This window comes from Labrus mixtus, chromosome 12 (assembly GCF_963584025.1).
Source record: "Labrus mixtus chromosome 12, fLabMix1.1, whole genome shotgun sequence".
Classification (NCBI taxonomy): domain Eukaryota; kingdom Metazoa; phylum Chordata; class Actinopteri; order Labriformes; family Labridae; genus Labrus; species Labrus mixtus.
Window position 1 is genome coordinate 19592776 of NC_083623.1, and position 18212 is coordinate 19610987.

General features: G+C 39.8%; 1 protein-coding gene across 2 annotated transcripts in view; it reads right to left on the reverse strand.

Annotated features, from left to right (window-relative positions):
* Positions 1 to 650: 650 nt before the first annotated feature.
* atad2b (ATPase family AAA domain containing 2B) overlaps positions 651 to 18212 on the reverse strand; it is a 60880-nt gene continuing 43318 nt past the window's right edge. For both annotated transcript variants that reach the window (XM_061052466.1, XM_061052464.1), the window contains exons 26-28: positions 18028 to 18158; positions 9134 to 9262; positions 651 to 4131 (exon numbers count right to left, since the gene is read on the reverse strand). In XM_061052466.1, the coding sequence (XP_060908449.1) occupies positions 4090 to 4131; positions 9134 to 9262; positions 18028 to 18158 (302 nt within the window). In that variant the 3' untranslated portion in view covers positions 651 to 4089. The remainder of the gene's footprint in view (positions 4132 to 9133; positions 9263 to 18027; positions 18159 to 18212) is intronic.

Below are 18212 nucleotides of genomic sequence, written 5' to 3' on the forward strand. Positions count from 1 at the left end.
AGTATATCCTCTGTAGACAGTGATGACTCACGAGACATTTACAATGAGTGAGAAGTGTGAGTCCCGCTGGCTGTGTTATTGTCGGGCTGTGTTTACATGGGCGGGACGGCCTTGTGTCTAAAGCTGTTTTAGTCAAGGACTAGAGAAAAGAATAATAACAAAGTCTACTCACTGCTTATTTGAGTGTCACGTAAGTGCGTTTAGATCATGGTCATTCTGTCAATTTATGTGCAATATGAAGCCAAGTGTTAACCAAAGTGTGTCCGCGGCTTGCGCTTGATGGTGCTTAATTATGGTGCTTTCTAATTGATAACTCCTTCAAGCGAACATGAGCGGAGAGTGGTTGGAGGTGTGTCGCTGGAGGAGAACGGAGGGTTCAGAATAGTGGAGGTGTCACCAACAGCAGTTTGTTTTAGTTTCATGTTGGTGTTAAAGGGCGACATCTACTGGATGAAAAAGTCGCACATTCTTCCTTTAATCCCAGAGATTATCTTCACGAGGTTTACATCTCAGTTTGTATTTACTGCAAGATGTGAGACAGAACATTTTGGCGTTAAGAGTACAAAGGTACAACGTAAGAAAATAAATTGTTTTCCATGCAATGCCCTTTACTTTAATCCGAATTCAGCGTGTGAAAAAATGACCACATGAACCTTTGAACCTTTTATTCAAGTATATCACAGCAGTTTATTTGAGAAATACAGTAAATGTTTCATTTCAAATATAACTTACACTAAAGTAACAATTGCGAACAGGTGTGTTAAATACACAAACAAACAGAACAGACGAAGCGATGAAGGTCTCGACCAAATAAACTGGGGGGAGGGGGGAGGGGGGGGGGGGGGGCAAAGACATTCTGGATAGAACAAACCCTTTCCTTCTGCATACTGGACTAAGTAGTCTCAACTACCAGACAAAAATTGGTTATTAGTCCAAACTGGCTACAATTTATAATAAGAAAGGAAGATCACAATGTATGACATTTAACTACCCATTTTATTTCCATAAGTGTTTTTTTTTTTTTTTAATTCATAAAAAATAATTCTTTTGGCAGAAAGAGGAGACAAAGTGGAAAACATCAACAGAAGGTTAGTCTGGTCCTGTTTCTCTGTGATGAACTAGACGGACTCTGTTTTCATTAAATATCCACATCCATCCTAATGTTAGTCTCTTCCAGTATGCCACAGTCGGTAACCACATGAACAAAGAAAGCACCAGAGCAATGAAATAAATAGAAAAGCTGAAAGGGCATGTTGTTGCGTGTTGAACCTGAGAGACCTGTAAACCCTTTATTCCCCCGTACACGCCAAATAGACATGCTACACAAACGCTATGCAGTTCAGCAAAACGGTTTAAAAAAAAACGGACGCGTGATGCCTCCCGATTAGTTCAATTACAAACGATACAAAAACACTATTGACTGAATATTAGATGTAAAACATGTTTAAGAATAAATAATCAGAATCATGAGATGAAAATCTGAAAGAATCAAAAAGGCGATGGATGTGAGAAGAGGCAGAAAATGTTCTCTTTAACGCCTATGGGTTGAAAATATGAAAAAGGAGCAGGTCTAGGATTATCTCCTCAGTGAGTAGAAATGTTCCTGAAACTAAATATTTAAACGTACAGTTCATGAAAAATTCTTACAATTTATGCAATCATCAACTGGCTCAAATGCAAACATACATAACAATCGGAGAGATATAAACTACTCTTGGATTACTGCAGCAGCCGTGGTTTGACTGATCTGGTACCTTCGGTGATGCTGCTATTGATGTTGAAACAGTATTTTGGGGGGGGAGAAAATACTGTTCTTGTACCCAGTAGACAGTTACCGCATTAAAATAAATTAAGCTGAGGTAGCGTTGGTTTTTCTCTCTCTGCAGTAGTCCAAGTGCTAACCTGTCATTGCCAGTTTGCATATGGTCTTTGCTTTTGTCACAACACATTTGAGAAAAAAAGGCAGAGGTGAGCTGGGGTCAGAGTTGCACCGAGAGGTTTGAGGACTGGACAAGAGTTCTGGGAGAGAAAGAAGGGGGCCTTCTCCAGTCTACACATCCTGCTCAAAATATGGCAGACTGCCACGGAAACCTTATAAAGCTTCAGCAAAACCTCCATTTACTGCAGTCAGATAATGTATACTGTGTTGGCCAGACTTGAGAATCCAGCTTCTCTTGTCGAGAAATGAGAACGAAAAAACAAAAGAAATCCACAAAGTGGGTTCACATATTTGAAAGGAGGAAATAAAAACAAATCATGTCATTCTTTATACACCTTAGTGACGGGCACTGCCTAGAATGGCCTTGTTCATTATGGATCCATAAACCCATGCGGAGGCAATCTCAACTCAAGCAAAGCTTCGTATAAAAAGGTAGAAAAAATGATCATCAAATACACAACATAATACATAAGATGTTATGACCATATTAGAGAACATTTTTAAAGTTGGAACAGAACAGGCCTCGTTATATCAGCACCTTCACAAGGAGTAAGACAACACTTGGCACCACAAATTATTGGACTCGCATTATTTGTTTGTTTGTTTTTGCATTTGAAAGATTGAGTCGGAGACTAACCTCCCCAATAACAGGGCATTAATACGTTTTAAATATCTCTACAATATTCCAAGTGCGTGAGACATTTCTCACCAGACAACCACCCAGAAAGAGGGGTGTGTAGCTTCTATAAATACTTAATATTTCTCAAACTGAAATTTCTTTTTGGCCAAGGTTAGAGACATACAAAGATAAGTTTTCAAAGACAGATTGGCATTGAGATTTATATATTTTAATGCTTCAAGGTCACTGACCTCAGTGGTTAGCACCCACCCTAAGTTTGAGCCTGTTGAGTGTCACAAGAAGTAAATAAAAAGAGCCTGCTTCATCTTTCAGAGTTTCATATGACGGTTGAAATAAGGCACACACTAGGCAGTGCAAACTCCAGACGCTTTCCAATTTGTCATGCTTCCAGTTCCTCAGCTGGGGTGTTGGTACAGTAAGAAAAAAATATTAAGTGGCAGGCGGGCACAGCTTGACAGGAGGGGAAACATTCAGACTGAGAATGTAGTGTGGAGAGAGAGGGATGGGAGGGAGGGGATCAGCTACCACAGACTATTAAGAACGGGACAATCTGCAAAGACTGTGAACGCCAGAGGTGGTCTGTGTGGACTGATCTGCTTGTTCCATCATTCACAGAGGGGGCTTACAGATTTCCACACCTGATAAAGAGGACATTAAGGGTTCTAGTCTTGCTGTGCTAACCTCGACGAGTCGCTGTAAAACTTTGTAAACTATCATTCTGGGTGAGTATCCTTGACGGTGGCTCAGATATTGAATTAATCGAGTAGCTAAAATGGCAGGAAAAAAAGCAAGCCGAATGATAATGATGCGAGGACTGGCCTGTGATGAAGCGTTCCACTCAAGAGCGCGACTGGCTCAACGATGTAGTTCAGTGATTCAGAACATTAACTGTCCTCATCTCCTGGCAACACTCTGCATTCGCAAAATCTGCTGGTGAGGATCTGAGTGAGTGGGTGTGTGTGTGTGTGTGTGTGTGTGTGTGTGTGTATCTATAGAAATACATGCATACCCAAGTGCCCGGGCATGTGTGTGTGTGTGTGTGTGTGTGCGTGCGTATGAGAGGACTGCGATATGACATCACCCGATCTGTTGGTTTTGCTAGTCATCCTAGTTAAGAAGTAATCCAAAGAGCAGCATGGATAAAAAGTTTGGATAGCACCTGATTAGCACCAGGGTTGCCCGTCACCATTGGTGTGTGTGTGTGCATTGTGTGTGTGACTGACACACCTCTAGGAGTTTGGTTGTGTAAAATGGGTCTGGATCTGGCCAGGTTCCTGAGACGATAGCACCATTGAATGTCTCTGTCCTCAACCCTGTCCTTTGTCGTGATCCCTCCCAGCAAAAGGAGGGTGCTGGATTTGTCTGGTTGGTTGTTTCTTTTTTTTTTTTTTGTTAGTTTTTAATTTGATGAGGGCTGGACTCAGACGCTCCTTCACTCTCCTCCACTCAGTTTGTATGTCTTTGTGGTCCCGGGCTGTTCAGGGTGTACCTGATAGGTATTCTCTCCGACTCACAGGAATGTATCAAAATGTTGGATTCTCTCCTCCATCTCCTGCAGACACACAAACACAGAGACACAGATCTTAGTTGCTACCGACACAGTAAACTGGATTGTAGAGCTGGAGGGTAAAATATCTGCTTTACTTCTATTCACCGACTACAGTATCAGAATTCTTTAATGAACAGTTTTAAAAATAGATTTATTTCCTGACAGAGAAGAATAGCAGACAATGCGTACCTGTCTTTAAAAAAATGTCCTGAGTCTTTCAGGTTATTAATAAAGCTACAACTCTGTGACATCCCCCATCAGTGTCACTGACTGAACCGGCTAATCAATGAAGAAAGATTTATTAATTGGGAAATGAATTGTCTGTTGTTTAATCCTAAATAAAAAAAGATAACCAGTGGCTAGTTGTCATTTCTGTATGTGTTCAGTTTTATACAGCTGTCTCACTTCTGTGAGGATAGCTGTATCTGGCTCCAATGAACCACAGGTTTTTGTTTTCAGGTTAGTGAATGCACTTGAAGAAGAGAGCTGGTGAGGTGATCATGGATTAATGTTAACCCGCAACCTTGCACACTACATAAGTCCATTTTTATTTTTGCAGAGTTGTTCCCAATGAAGAGAGAGTGAAATCCACAGCTTGTGGGTACTTGTTTGTTTAGAGATTATTCAGCCCATACTGTTCAGCAAGGTGCTAAATGTCACTACTCCAGGAAACCAATCAGATACTAAATGGGGCGGAACTCAAAGCTCAGGCAACCAAGAAAACAGATGCTTGTCAGATGATCATCACAGAGAAAGTGAATTAGTGGGAACAGATTGCCTGGACTGTTCAAGGTGAGTGTTTGATTTTAAGAAAGAACTATTTCATGATTTGTTTTTTGTCTTAGTTTAAATAGGAGAAGACAATCGCAATAATCAATACAACGGAATCGCAATACTTGTTGAATCACTAGTACTCTGAATCCAATACAAATCCAATCGGCACCCAAAGAATCAAGATATATAGGAGTGGGGACATAAGCATATCGTCCCAGGCCTACGGTGTGGTGTGTGAAAAGCATGTGTGTACGCAGGTTTCAATGTTACTTGAAAATGTCCTGCAGCAAACAACAGCTTCCACCATGATAAATGATGTCAAATGAAGCAAAGCTGTGCTGGAATGAGACGGGTGATTTTTCTCAGCATGAAAACAGCAGCATTTGACACTGATTCAATCTGATCTGAGCCGCAGGAAAAGAGATAGATGTTTGCCTGCAATAGACCATGATTAATGCATTGAAGATGTTACACTGTGTTCCCTCATCTAAATGGCTGAGTCAGTGCGACATTCAGTGGGATCTCGTACCAATACCAACTACTTAGAAAGTTAAAAACTAACAACTTTACAGCAAAGACAATTCCAACTTTTAGAGAAAAGGAAACTTTTGCAGGGCCAGACAGTCCTCCCACACTCAAAACTTTTGAAATCACACAAAAAACTTCATCGAAACCGGCAAATAAGAGAAACTATGATAATAGTGAGGTAAAATTAAACAAAAGTAAAGCTTGTTCCAAAAGTAGGGTAAGTCTTGGTAGGGTAAATCTTGTGTTGGCTTTCACCCGCAAAGTTGGCCTTCTCTCTGTTGGACGGGCAGGTGCCAAACACCGAAAGTTAGCAAGGGCAAGCTTGCAAAATCATTTTCCTTTCCATGACAACAAATGTATGAACAGATTCCAAAGATAAATCCTGAAACTTAAAGTGAAGAGTGGCCACCTGTTAAATTGAAGATCTAGACGTGATGATAATGCATGACACAATCCTTATCTTTCATAAGTTTACAAGGTAACAGGAATGATGCTATTCTGCAGACTGCATGTCAGTTTACCTTCTATAAAGTCACTTTATCTCAGCCCCAAAACGATCAACTGTAGGTCACGCAAGCTTTAAAATGCTGATGTCAGGAGGTATGAAAAATAAAGCTCAGTTGCGACTGAATAAAAGTCGCTCACATGGAAAATTCCCTGAAAGCTTCAGCTCATCAGGCGCAGCCTGTGTTTAGACACATTGATGCTTTTAACACCTTCCTGTTTGCCGTGTCTCGCTCTATGCCCACACACACACCAACACGCAAATAAACTCTTCACCACTTTGACGCGTTGCACCTCTGATCTGGAGTCTTTGGGCCTGAAGCCCTATCACCTTTTCATCCCTCAAACACAGGAGAAAATCTAACAAACCTCCTGCACCTTCACTCTATGTCTGAATCTACTCCATCTTACTAACACAATGCCTGTAGAGCACTTTTCTCTCTAGGTAGCAAGAAAGTTCGATTACTGAATCACTCAGGAGGTAAAGCATGGCAAAATAATGAATCATACCTCGCAAAGAGGTCATCAACATATAATCAGAGAAAACCAGTTGTAAAGTACTTTGGTGTATCCGCCTTCCTTGAACCTGTCTTTTCTACTTTTTCGCAGATCAATTTTTCCATAACCCCAGGGGAAACTCTGCTGTGTGTTTGTGTAGGTTATGAGAGCAAACAAGGTTGTTTTTTTTTCCACCAGAGAAAAAATGAGTTGAAAAACAACAACTTTGTGTGTTGTGTCTAGATGAAAGTGTTGCTTCCCAGGCTACAGACTACATGCCCATCAAGATGAAGGCTTTAGCTGCAGTACATTCTATGCTATAGAGACATCCCTGTCTCTACATGACTGTTCAACATGGGGAGAAGAGGGTTGAGAAAAGGTCCCTAGCTAAACACCGAAGCCAGATGTTTACCTTTATAGAGCATGCATGCTACAAAAAGCTTTACTTGACATAAAGGCATCCAGTGTTACCATCTATGTGCATAACTCCCAACAAGATGCATTAAGATAACTAAATAGATTTAGTTTAGATTTTGATAAACAAGGGATTCTGCATAGATATTAAATGACCTGCAGGCCAGACTTTCAGCAGCAAGCACACAAATAAGCAGAGAAATAACATTCCCTTATGATGATCAGCTAATGTGACCAGTGGCACACTTATAGCTCTGGCAAAGCACCCGTCCAAGTTAAAGGTCAGAGGCCCAAACAAAAGCTTAAATTGCTGTCTGAGACACAGAACATGAAACATTAGGCCTGGGGAAATATGAAAGCCAATTTGTAGATTGGAACAAAGCCGGCATGTTGTGTACAGAGAGCACACAAGGTCCCTCTGGCTTTAACGTGAAGCAGGGTGCAGTCCACTCCATCTGCTGAAAGGTCAGCTCGGATACAAGCCGTACCCAGAGGAGGAAGGAGACAAATGTACGTATATACACGCTCCATTTCACTCGTCTTCAAAACGAAGACACAAATATGAGGTGCTGCAACAGGATTCAACATTAGGAGCCATACAGAGTATCAACCCTTCATTCGTGTGTGCATGTGCGTGTTTTTGAAACCTCCAGGGAGGAACAAAGAGATGACCTGCTGCAGAGGCATGATGTGTGCTGGAAACACAGGCAAACAAAACACGTGCCAACGAGCTGACATTTCTGCTCTGCAAACACCAATTTAGGCTGGCAGGATAAAATGAACCCAGGCACAAGCCCTCCCTTCTTCACCATCCACCAGCCAGTCGACAGGCAGCACCACCTGGCTGACTGCTCGCTCCCCAACTGTCTCTACAGCTTCCTCTCTCTGACATCCTGACAGCCAGTCCTGGCTACCGGCACCAGGACGCTGTCAGTCCTGGCCAGCTGTCTGCGTTGACATCTACAGAAGGAGCAGCAGATGACCAGATGGGATTCCGGGAGAAAAAAAAAAACACTGCAGCCTTTTCTGTGTTGAACATTGTCAAGAGAGCTTAACAATGGAGATATGAAAAATGACCTTAAGTTGAGGAGCTTTTTGTAAGCTGTTACTCATGGATGAAAAGGCTTGCTTATAAAAGAATTGTACTCCTGTACGAGGTATTGTTTGATTTTCTAAAGAGATGAGGACTGAATGAAAACACTCTACACAAGGACAGCGTTACAATACCCACTCAAGGGGTGGACTTTTTTTTATTCAATATTTTAATCATTTAATGCTATTGTATTAACAGACTTCTAATTATTAAATATAATATTCATTAAAATCAATAAGATTCAAATAACTGAAAATGAAAAACCTGTCTCAAGACTTGAGAGTATCCGTTGAGCTCATGGACAAATGGTGCAGCTATCTGTATTTATCAGTATGTGTCTTGATAGTCTTTTATTATGTTCATATTTAGCACACTGACATCAACATTTTACTGTATGACTAAAAAACTTTTTTGTACCACGAGACCACAGAGCGCATTGCAGACTATTACATATCAATAGTCTAATAAAGACAAACGAACATACAAGTTTGTTTGCTACTGTCAGAGTTTACAAGGTTATTTAAACTGTCTATATTTTATTAGTGTATCAACTTAAAATAAAGTCATTTTAAATTAAAAAATCTTTCTTTGAGGGTTGCCGATAGCAAAGTGGTTGGTGCATTCACCCCTTGTACGGAGGTCGTAGTCCTCCGGGCGGGTGGCCCGTGTTCGGATCTAACCTATGGCTCATTTAACGTATGTCATCCCCCCTCTCTCCCTCTCCCAAATTACTGACTCTAACTACCGTCTCAAGAGTTATACAAAGCCCAAAAACAAACCTCAAAAAATGTTGTCTTACATTGGGCAGAAAGTTAACATGTATTTGTTTGTAAAAGATGTTTAGGAATATTGTAATATGTACACTACATCTTACCAAAGCAGCATTGATATATTTATTTCACTTAAACAAGTCAAAACACTGTAGATATTACGTTTTCTATCACAGGCGAACAGAAAATATTCACCTTTGTGCGGCTGGAACCAGAGACCTAAAACCTATTAACTAAATTGTTGCTGATTTATTTTCTGTCAATCAACTGATCAGCTTTGAGTCCTCGTCTTACAGCAGGTTATTATCTGATGAATTGCATTGCATTATGGGATGTTATGGCATCAAATATTTTTAATACAACAGTAATGGCTTTTCTACTGATAAATCCTCATAGAGAAAGGACTTAAACAAAAGTGTCTGACCTCCAGTAGCTGGGTTTTGTCGTACTCTCTGCGGTGCTGGTAGATACACTGGCTGAGGAGGGAGTAGAGTCTCTCTAGCTGCTCCACGCTGTAACCGTCACTCTTCTTCACCACAGTATCCAGAAGAGCCTGAGGGGAAGAACACATCGCATTATGAATAAAATGTTAAAAACATATGTACTTATAAAATTGTACGAAGGACACAGTATGCATGAACATATATCCATAGAAATGTGTTTGAAGGAACTATAACATATCAGTGAGACATGAATAAAGCCACACAAACTAAAAGCTAATGTGGGTTCTTGGAGATGAAGCATTTGGAGGTCAGCTGTATTCAAAAGCAATTAATATCAGAATGACAGCTAATTAAGGCTAATCATAATTAGAAGCAAGTTTACATTTCACTGTTACTTTAATTAAAACACGCTGGACAGTGAACGGCCCTTTAATTGACCTGTTCCTCATATTTTAGCCAGTGTGTGTGTGTGTGTGTGTGTGTGTGTGTGTGTGTGTGTGTGTGTGTGTGTGTGTGTGTGTGTGTGTGAGAGTCTATTCAAATACAAGGCTCATCAGAATGCATGGAGTGAGACTGCAAAGACACAGTAATTAAAGTGAGCATCACTGACACAAGGCAAACAGATAAACCTAAACTTGAATTAATATTGTGTGTGTGTGTGGTGTGGGTGGTGTGTGTGTGTGTGTGTGTGTGTGTGTGTGTGTGTGTGTGTGTGTGTGTGTGTGTGTGTGTGTGTGTGTGTGTGTGTGTGTGTGTGTGTGTGTGTGTGTGTGTGTGTGTGTGTGTGTGTGTGGGTGGTGTGTGTGTGTGTGTGTGTGTGTGTGTGTGGGGGGGGGTGACAGTGACCATGTGTGTTAGAAACATAAAACAAAGGCAATGTCAGGATTAACAAGACGGGGATGTTTGTCAAACCATGATCAGCAAACGTCAGAGATAATTGCAGTAAGGCAAAGCAGAGAGGTTAGCATTGTAATAAAAGCTGCACTTTATCTGGGATGGCTGTTTCAAAGACACAAACGTTGCCCTGATTAAAGCAGAGGACGATGGCTTCTTGTCAACAAAAACATAGTGGAAACTTAATCCACAAAAAGACTTAAGCCACGACCAGATTTTAACCTTGAGAAAAATACTTCACTTTGTCAGGACGTTTTTACATTTCTGCTCAAACAACATTTAATAGAATATGGTAGAGGAATTTCAAACATGAGCTGACGTTTGGATTACAGCTATTTCCCAAAGTCTGCAAAGAAACAAAACAAACTGGCTAAAAGATCCTAAAACAACAGCCAAACCCTTAGGACATTTATGAAACAAATGCCAATGCAGATTTTGGAGGAATAGAAATAACAGATTAGAAATATGTCTGCTTTTGTAAATAAATAATAATGATAACTAGATAACTATCTGGAATAAATATAGACTTTCTGTGAGGCCAGATTTTGAAATGACAGGACCAACATATATATATAAATATATACATTATAGGACAACATTTGCCAATGATTTCAAGTCGTCAACAATCGAACCGGCTGAGAATTTCTAGAAAACACTGAACCTCTGTGACCCTGGCTCCACCATTCACTGGTTCATGTGTGACCACTTTGTTGTGTTTTACCGTAAATATCTAAAAAACTATCAAAACTGGAGAAGTCTGAAAAAGAATTGAAGCTCTAATGACAAGAAAGCACAGATCAGAGAGGAGGAAAAGACTACCGTACAGTTGACTGTTCAACTACTACATACAGAATGGTGCCATCAAATTATAAACCACGCGTTTTGCCTCAAGGTTAAGGCATATGGAAGCCTTAAGTTAGCCTTAAGTTTGCACATACAGCAGCCTGGGCTCAAGAGATGATTTAGAATGAAGGTGACTTATTACAGAGAAACACTTTGCTGTTGGACATGGCTTCAATAAATATTTCAGCTTAAGACATCCCCTAGCTGCATAATTCCACTACTTAAATCCTGACCGTGCTAACATGATTGATCAAATGTTATGTCTTATTTGTTTTACTTTAGGTCTTGGTTGCAAAAATAACAGAGCGAGACACATTGTCTATGAGTCGAAGAGCTTCCCCCAAGAGAGCAATTAGTAGTCATTTTTGGAGGACTGCAGACTTATAAGTTCTTTTGTGTTTTGGATTTGGATTCTGACCAACATTGTGCACAGCAGCAGTAAAAGAAAAAATGTCATGTTACAGTCACAGTGGTTATTTAACTTCTCAGGTTAAAACATGTTTTCCATCCTGCTTTTTTTTTAGCTTTTATGAAGCTTTTGTTTAACTGAGCACATTGAGTTTGAGAGCTTTATATCAAACTTTCATGTGTCTGAACTTTTTCAGGGTATGAGGCTTCTCCAGTAATATGACTTGGCATTATATTCCCCACTTTGAGGATGTAAAAACCAATGGTTGCTTCAGAAATATGGTAAGCATACGAACGCTAACACCATGAAGAATTTCTCTAATGTTCTAATATTTGAATGGAGAATACTTTAGGGGATTATTGTTCTAACATCAAGGGGTTCTCTGGTTTCATTGGTTTAAAATCAGCCATGAGAAGTCATAAAAGAGGGCCCAATGGAGCATGTCCCGGTGAGATGCGGATTTTAACAACGGAAACATAAAAGCTTTAATTAGCCTCATTACAACCCATCTCACACATGTGTAATGATGTGAATCTCTGTGAGACTTTCCTTTCAATCCTTTTTAACAGCAATCCACTGCTGCAGAGTGCACCTACTTTCCTTTTTTATCTCCTATTTTAATGTTTAATGGAAGCTCTATTCAAGTCCTCTTCAATACCATTTTCTTCACTTTTCCTCTTATTTAAGTACTTGTCGACTCTTTCTCTTCTTGGCATGCCTTTGCTTCCTTTGCTTCTCCCTCTATCACCTTGAACTGATTCTCCTCTTTCAGTTAGCCAGCTGATTGCAGCGATGTACTTCCTGGCCTCTGTCAGATTGATCAGGAGGTCTGCCTCAGTGTGGGGTAAATGATGTGAGTGTGTCTTACACAGGGATTAGTGATTGAATGAACCTGCTGCACAGTAGCGGGCAGTAATCCCATGCTTTCAAGGCTCCTACTGCCAATGACCATTTCAACTCAAACCACTCTAAAGTCACTTCCATGTCCCCTTCCTTATCTTTACTTGCATCTCTATACATCCCCATTATCCTGACGAACACAGGTAAAGTGGAACACAAAGCTGTTAATTAGTATATTGCTGCTATTCCACAATTAAAAATGCTGATGGTTATATCAATTCAAGACTTTTGTTACACACAAATGAAAGGTATAGAAAAAACCTTTCATCCAAGAGCCTGTAAATAATACATATAGGTTGGAGGTAAATGTGTTATATTAAAGAGTCATCTTATTTAATCAAAAAGGATGCATCTCATGTGTGTGTGTGCCTTTGTTTTTAAAAAGCTTTCCTCTGCACAGTCAGTGTGGAAAAGATGATTTGAAGTCCAGCAGTTTCCATCACAAGGGACAGTTTCAAAGTCCCCATGAAATGAAAAATACTTTTTCCCGATCTTAATCCAGCGTTCCTGTGTTGAATCTGCCATTATCTGCCAAATACATTTGAACAAAGAATTATGGGTATTTTTACACACTCAGGGGAATTTACTCCTTTTTCGATCAATTAAAGATCCATCCAGATCTTCCTGGAGTAACTTACTTATTCTATTCTTGTCTTTAACACTACCATAAAAATGAATAAGAAATTATTGCGGTTTGCATTGTTATCATGGAATCCATGAATGTCTTTAGTAGGGGAAGAGGTGGATGTGACACTGGTGGATGGTGATTTGCTGGTGAGGGAAATCAAGTTGCAGTGACACATTGAGTGTATCACAGGGCACTCAGTCACACAGGTAATGCAATATAGATAGTATTATAAGGGCCATGGAAATTCATGACGAATTGAATTAGCACGCTCTCAGTGCATTACAACTCTGCTGACTCCTCTTTCATATGAACTGTGAGGTTTAACTTATAATATGAAATCACTGGCATTACCGAAGCCATCCGATGGCCATGCAGTGTTTTTTTAGAATAGAGAAGGAAAATGTTTTCTTATAGGAACCAGTAAGATCCTTAATACAAGTTCTATATTAACTGAATGATTATGTATAAAATACATCTAGTTAAATACCCTTTATAATGGTATAACTTGTGTCTCCTTGTTTAATATAAATCATCCTATGTTACTTTTTTTTAATCAAGATGTTATCTAAGTTATTACCTCTGTGTATTTTAACATCTGAATATCCCTAACTCTGAACGTCCCCTGAATTAATCAGCGACTAAGACTTAGACTGTTGAAAGCAAAGTTTGCCAGTAAGAGTACATCTGGAACAGCGACACAATCACAACTTAATACATCAAATAAAACTTAAGATATAAATAGTTGATAAATTGTTTACTGTAGAACAAAAATCGCTACAGGAGTTCTGTTGAATCACTAAAGAGCTGAGGGATTGAAGACGAGTTTCCTTCACAGTGTATGCCGAGGCCCTATGCAGGCCCAGGCAATACTCCAGAATAGTCAGTCCCAATTAAATAAGTGGTTTTCATAAATGTTATAGTAGTTGTAGTTTCCTTTTCATTATCGACAACTGTAAGAGCTATATTCAACTAATTTCTAAGTTTACCTTTCTAATTAAAATATTCAACTCAGTGAAAAACTTGGTTGCATATCAAGACTTGTTTGTTTACATTATGAGATTAGCTATCGGCTTGTTTATCATTCTCGACTCTCACAAATATCAATATCAGCAGAAGCCCTGAAATCCCAGCATTAGATATTAAGATTATTTTCCACCAGCTACTGAATAAGCACTGACCTGTGAATGTAAAATACAACTCCTACCCCCACAAACAATATCACACTGTGTTTTAAGGCTCCCAAAAGAGTCTGAGCAAGCCTAACACTTAAGAAATACCCTGACTCTGCACTGGGAGGTATTGTTGAAATATTAATTAAATTACATGTATATGAATAAAGAAGGGCAATTATTGTCACTGATCTCTCACTATTATCCTTTGTTTATCAATTAAGATCAAGCTAAAAACAACGATAACATAGACGTAAACTTTACTCTTCTGTTTCCAGTGGGAGGTTTTTAAAAAAGATGAAGAAGGTTTGGGGTGTAAGAATCTGTTCAATAAAATAAACAAGTATGGAAAAAAAATCATTGGTAAATTTAGGCTGGATTTCAGACAGCAGAACTCCAATATCAGTGGATAATAAACAAGGAGAAAGTCTAACACAGACCGTACACAAATAAAACAAACATCACTCCACACAGGACTGCAAATCCTCCTGATCCACAATTCAAAAAGCACCAAAGGCAAAACCAAAGAAAAACAAACAAAAAAGAAAAAGTTAAGCTTTGGTCGAGGTTAAAGGTCATATATACTACTCCTTTTCAACAAGTTTAAATAAGTCTCAGAGCTCCCCTAATATTTTTCATATCACCTCCAGCTGTTACAGCATGTTTCCATTAGCTCAAATGCGAAACAGTGATTTTGCTTTCAAGCACTAGAACAATACTTCAGCTATTACTAAACCGTCCTGCCTTAACAACAGAAATGCCAAGCATTTGAAAATGTATTCATCTGATGATCAGTATAATACTTTAGTTACATAAGGGCTGAGTGGTAAGCTTGGGGTTTTAACACTCAAAGGATGCTATTAATCAAACCTGTATGTTTATGCTTTGTCAGCTATTTACACTATTGGCTCTCACATGCCGGCTCAGCTCTGCGAGTACAATCACATGCAAATGGCCGCACTGTCAAAGCCATGATTGGGATTGAATTGGAATAAAAGCAGCACTTCAAAAGCTATCTATTTTTATTGCCAATCAAACTGTGGTCCAGCTCTTGTATTAAGCTGTTCTCTTTTCAACACCAATGCATCATGGCCACTTTGCCAGAGGGCCCCCAACTGTTATTAGTGGCAAAAATGAAGGAAGTTGGAAAAAAATAAAATTGGACCATTATTTTACAGGCTTGTCTAAAACAGGAAATCCTGATACGCTCTAACAGCTGAGCATCAATCTAAAAGACTCCATACTGCGCCAGCAACTACAAACACTAGCTCCTTTTGGGGAGCTGCTGCAGAAGACTGCAGAGCAGGCAATACTCATGTGTTTTCAGTAAGATGGAGGGAAAATTGTCAGGCCAGATTGAATTTCTTGTTACTGAATACTCATCTGCAATCGTCAGCACCACTTCTTCCAGACCATCTGTGGACAGTGTTTGATTACTGATGAAAGCTAACAGCTGACTATAAGAAACATTTTGGAGTAGTAAGAGAAACAAGCCTCAGGACCTATTTATTCATGCTGAGGATTTCATTTAGATCCAGACGGCACCAGGCATCATTTCAGTCAAAATGGCAATAACAGAACTTGATTTGGCTAAGTGTATCAAAGCGAATATATAATATGTGCCATAGCTCGGAAAGATGGGCCATGAATACAGAAGTAATACCATCTCGGTCCTATAGACAGAGAATGATTCATGAACAAATTCATGACACTGATGTTGTTTTATTCCAGAGAGATTTCAGAGCCTCTTCCATCAAGTTAAAAGTCAGCGATAATAAGCCATCCGCGATCAATGAATACAAATGGAGAATCAGTTCAGCACTCACTTCAGGTCCGGACACACATCAGGCAGCATGCCATCCTCGGCCCTGCCAGCAAATATCTGCTAAACTGTGGCTCTCGTCCTGCTCAATGGATATTCAATTAGTTCCGTCAACCCGTCATGAAAAAGCAACAATCCACAGCATCCTGTTTTCACAATCTGTTTCTAAAAGACATCTCCCTTTTCTCTCCTGCTAACAAATAAACCTGAAGATTAGTTCTGTGTGTGGCTGTCCATAGGAGCTGTGGCACTGAGATCAAGCCGACTATAAAGCATGTCAATCACTTTTAAGGATGGAGTCAAGTTCAGGAAGACACACAGCGTACCTCACCATCCCCATCAAGCCAGAGGCACACAGGTCACAGCCACTAGATAATGGCCTGATAGCTTGAGTCAAAGTTGGAGCATGGAGGTAAGAAGTACGCTTTTGTCAGAAGAGCACTTCTTCTACATCAATTACACTTAACACCGCTCTCTACAGCCAACCCCCCAACCCCCCAAACCCCCTCTGATCAGTGGGAAAAGCTGTCAGGGAGCCCACTGAGCCGAGGCCCCAATTTACACTTGGGGTATTAGGTGGAACACCAGTAAGACTTTGCAAAGTACATCAGAGTCACTCCACATGCTCCCTGTTATTTGAACACATACTGGGACAAGCTGGGGGATGTAGTGAGGCTGAGGGAAGCTCATGTTTGAGTCATAACCTTGTTTTCTTCCATTTTTTTTTTAGAAACAACAGCTATTGATTGACAAGTGAACATGGTCTGATTCTACAATGGACTAGCTCCATGTTAAGATAGCAGGAGTATAAAATGTATTGTGAAAACATGAGAATAGGAGAGAGAGTTCGACGCGACTAAAGGGTGAATAAAAGGTGAGATAAGTCTCAGCTGTTAAGAGTTATCCACGTGAGAAGAGCGGTGTGACAGCATCATCTGCACCCTGCACACATGGAGCTTAAAGCTGGTCACCCATGACCGAGTTTCCCTTCCTCCATACCTAAAGCCCACTTGCATAAAACTTTCAATGTATGTGCTGTCTTCTTTGGCCCTCTTGGAATAATGTTAAATAATAATGGTAAATGTATCTTTATTAAGACAAGGGCCAACCACATATATCTGAGTACTCGACGATTCTTTCGTCCGAGCCTCTGTCAACTGCCAGTCTCATAGTCGAGCACAAGAATAATTCCATTCCAGGTACATTTAATGTCTAATTTGACATAGATTTTTCCGTTTATTCCAAATATTTCATGCCTCATAGCCTCTGTTGGTATGAAAAACAACTTATTCATACTTTTAAGGCAGTTCTGAACACCCCTTGTACTTTTAGTTAATCTCCTCCTAACGAAATCACACCGAAGTATTGATAGAAGCAGCATTATCCATGTTTAAAGAATTGAATTGGATACGAGATGTCAGAACAGGGGAAGGCACATCCTTTCAACAAAAGCTCTCATTGGCTGTTACACGCTTCTATCAAGTTTTTTTTTAACAGTTCCGCAGATTGTTATGGATCTAATGTGTTTTGATGGGTAGGTAAGGGGTTGAATTAGGTTTACATAGTAGAGAAGCTACACTTTTCTTTTTCAGCCTGTTTGAGGAAAATCTGAACATGTCAACAAATGATGCAGTGACAAATTTCCAAAACTAATAAGATTACACATGGATTCAAACCATTTAACAGAGCAATACATGTATAATAATACACTAGAGTATAAACAAATACAGTCAGATTATTTGACTGCTTGTTGAGCCACATACTTTTGAAAGTGCTGCTGTTCTTCCATAGGATAAAGGGATCATATTGAATAAATCAATCATCACCAAAATGTACTATTTTTTTGTGTAATGTGTAGAGATGTCGTCATGTTTTTTTTCCCAGCATAACTGCTGAGAAAATTAGGTGTGTCCACATGATGATTTTTCTAAATATGAGGACAGATTGTACAGTCCGGATAATTGAGGGAAAGTACATGTGAACAGAGGCATAACTGACAGTTTATGTAAATGTCCCAGCAAGCCTCAGCAGAGAGTGTGACTAAAAGTGAAGTAGCTCGGTAGAATAAAATCTCCATGCATCTCATTATCTACACCTGTGCTCTCTTAAGCTTCCAAATTGCACCCCAAACCACAGTAACCGTCAGACTGAGAATTTAATGAGCCAATGCACTACTACTGAGCAAAATAAGTGATTTAAGAAATGTTTACCGAAAGTCGCTGGTGGTCAACCACTACAGGAGGATGGGGAGGGAGTGGTTGTGGCTGTTCCTCTGTCCCCTCTGCAGAACCCTTCAGCTGCTCTGACAGGCTCCTACTGCGTTTCCTGGCGTCGGAACCTCCTAATAAATGGATTATTGATAGAAGAAGAGTTAACAGTGATGGTTGTTAAGACC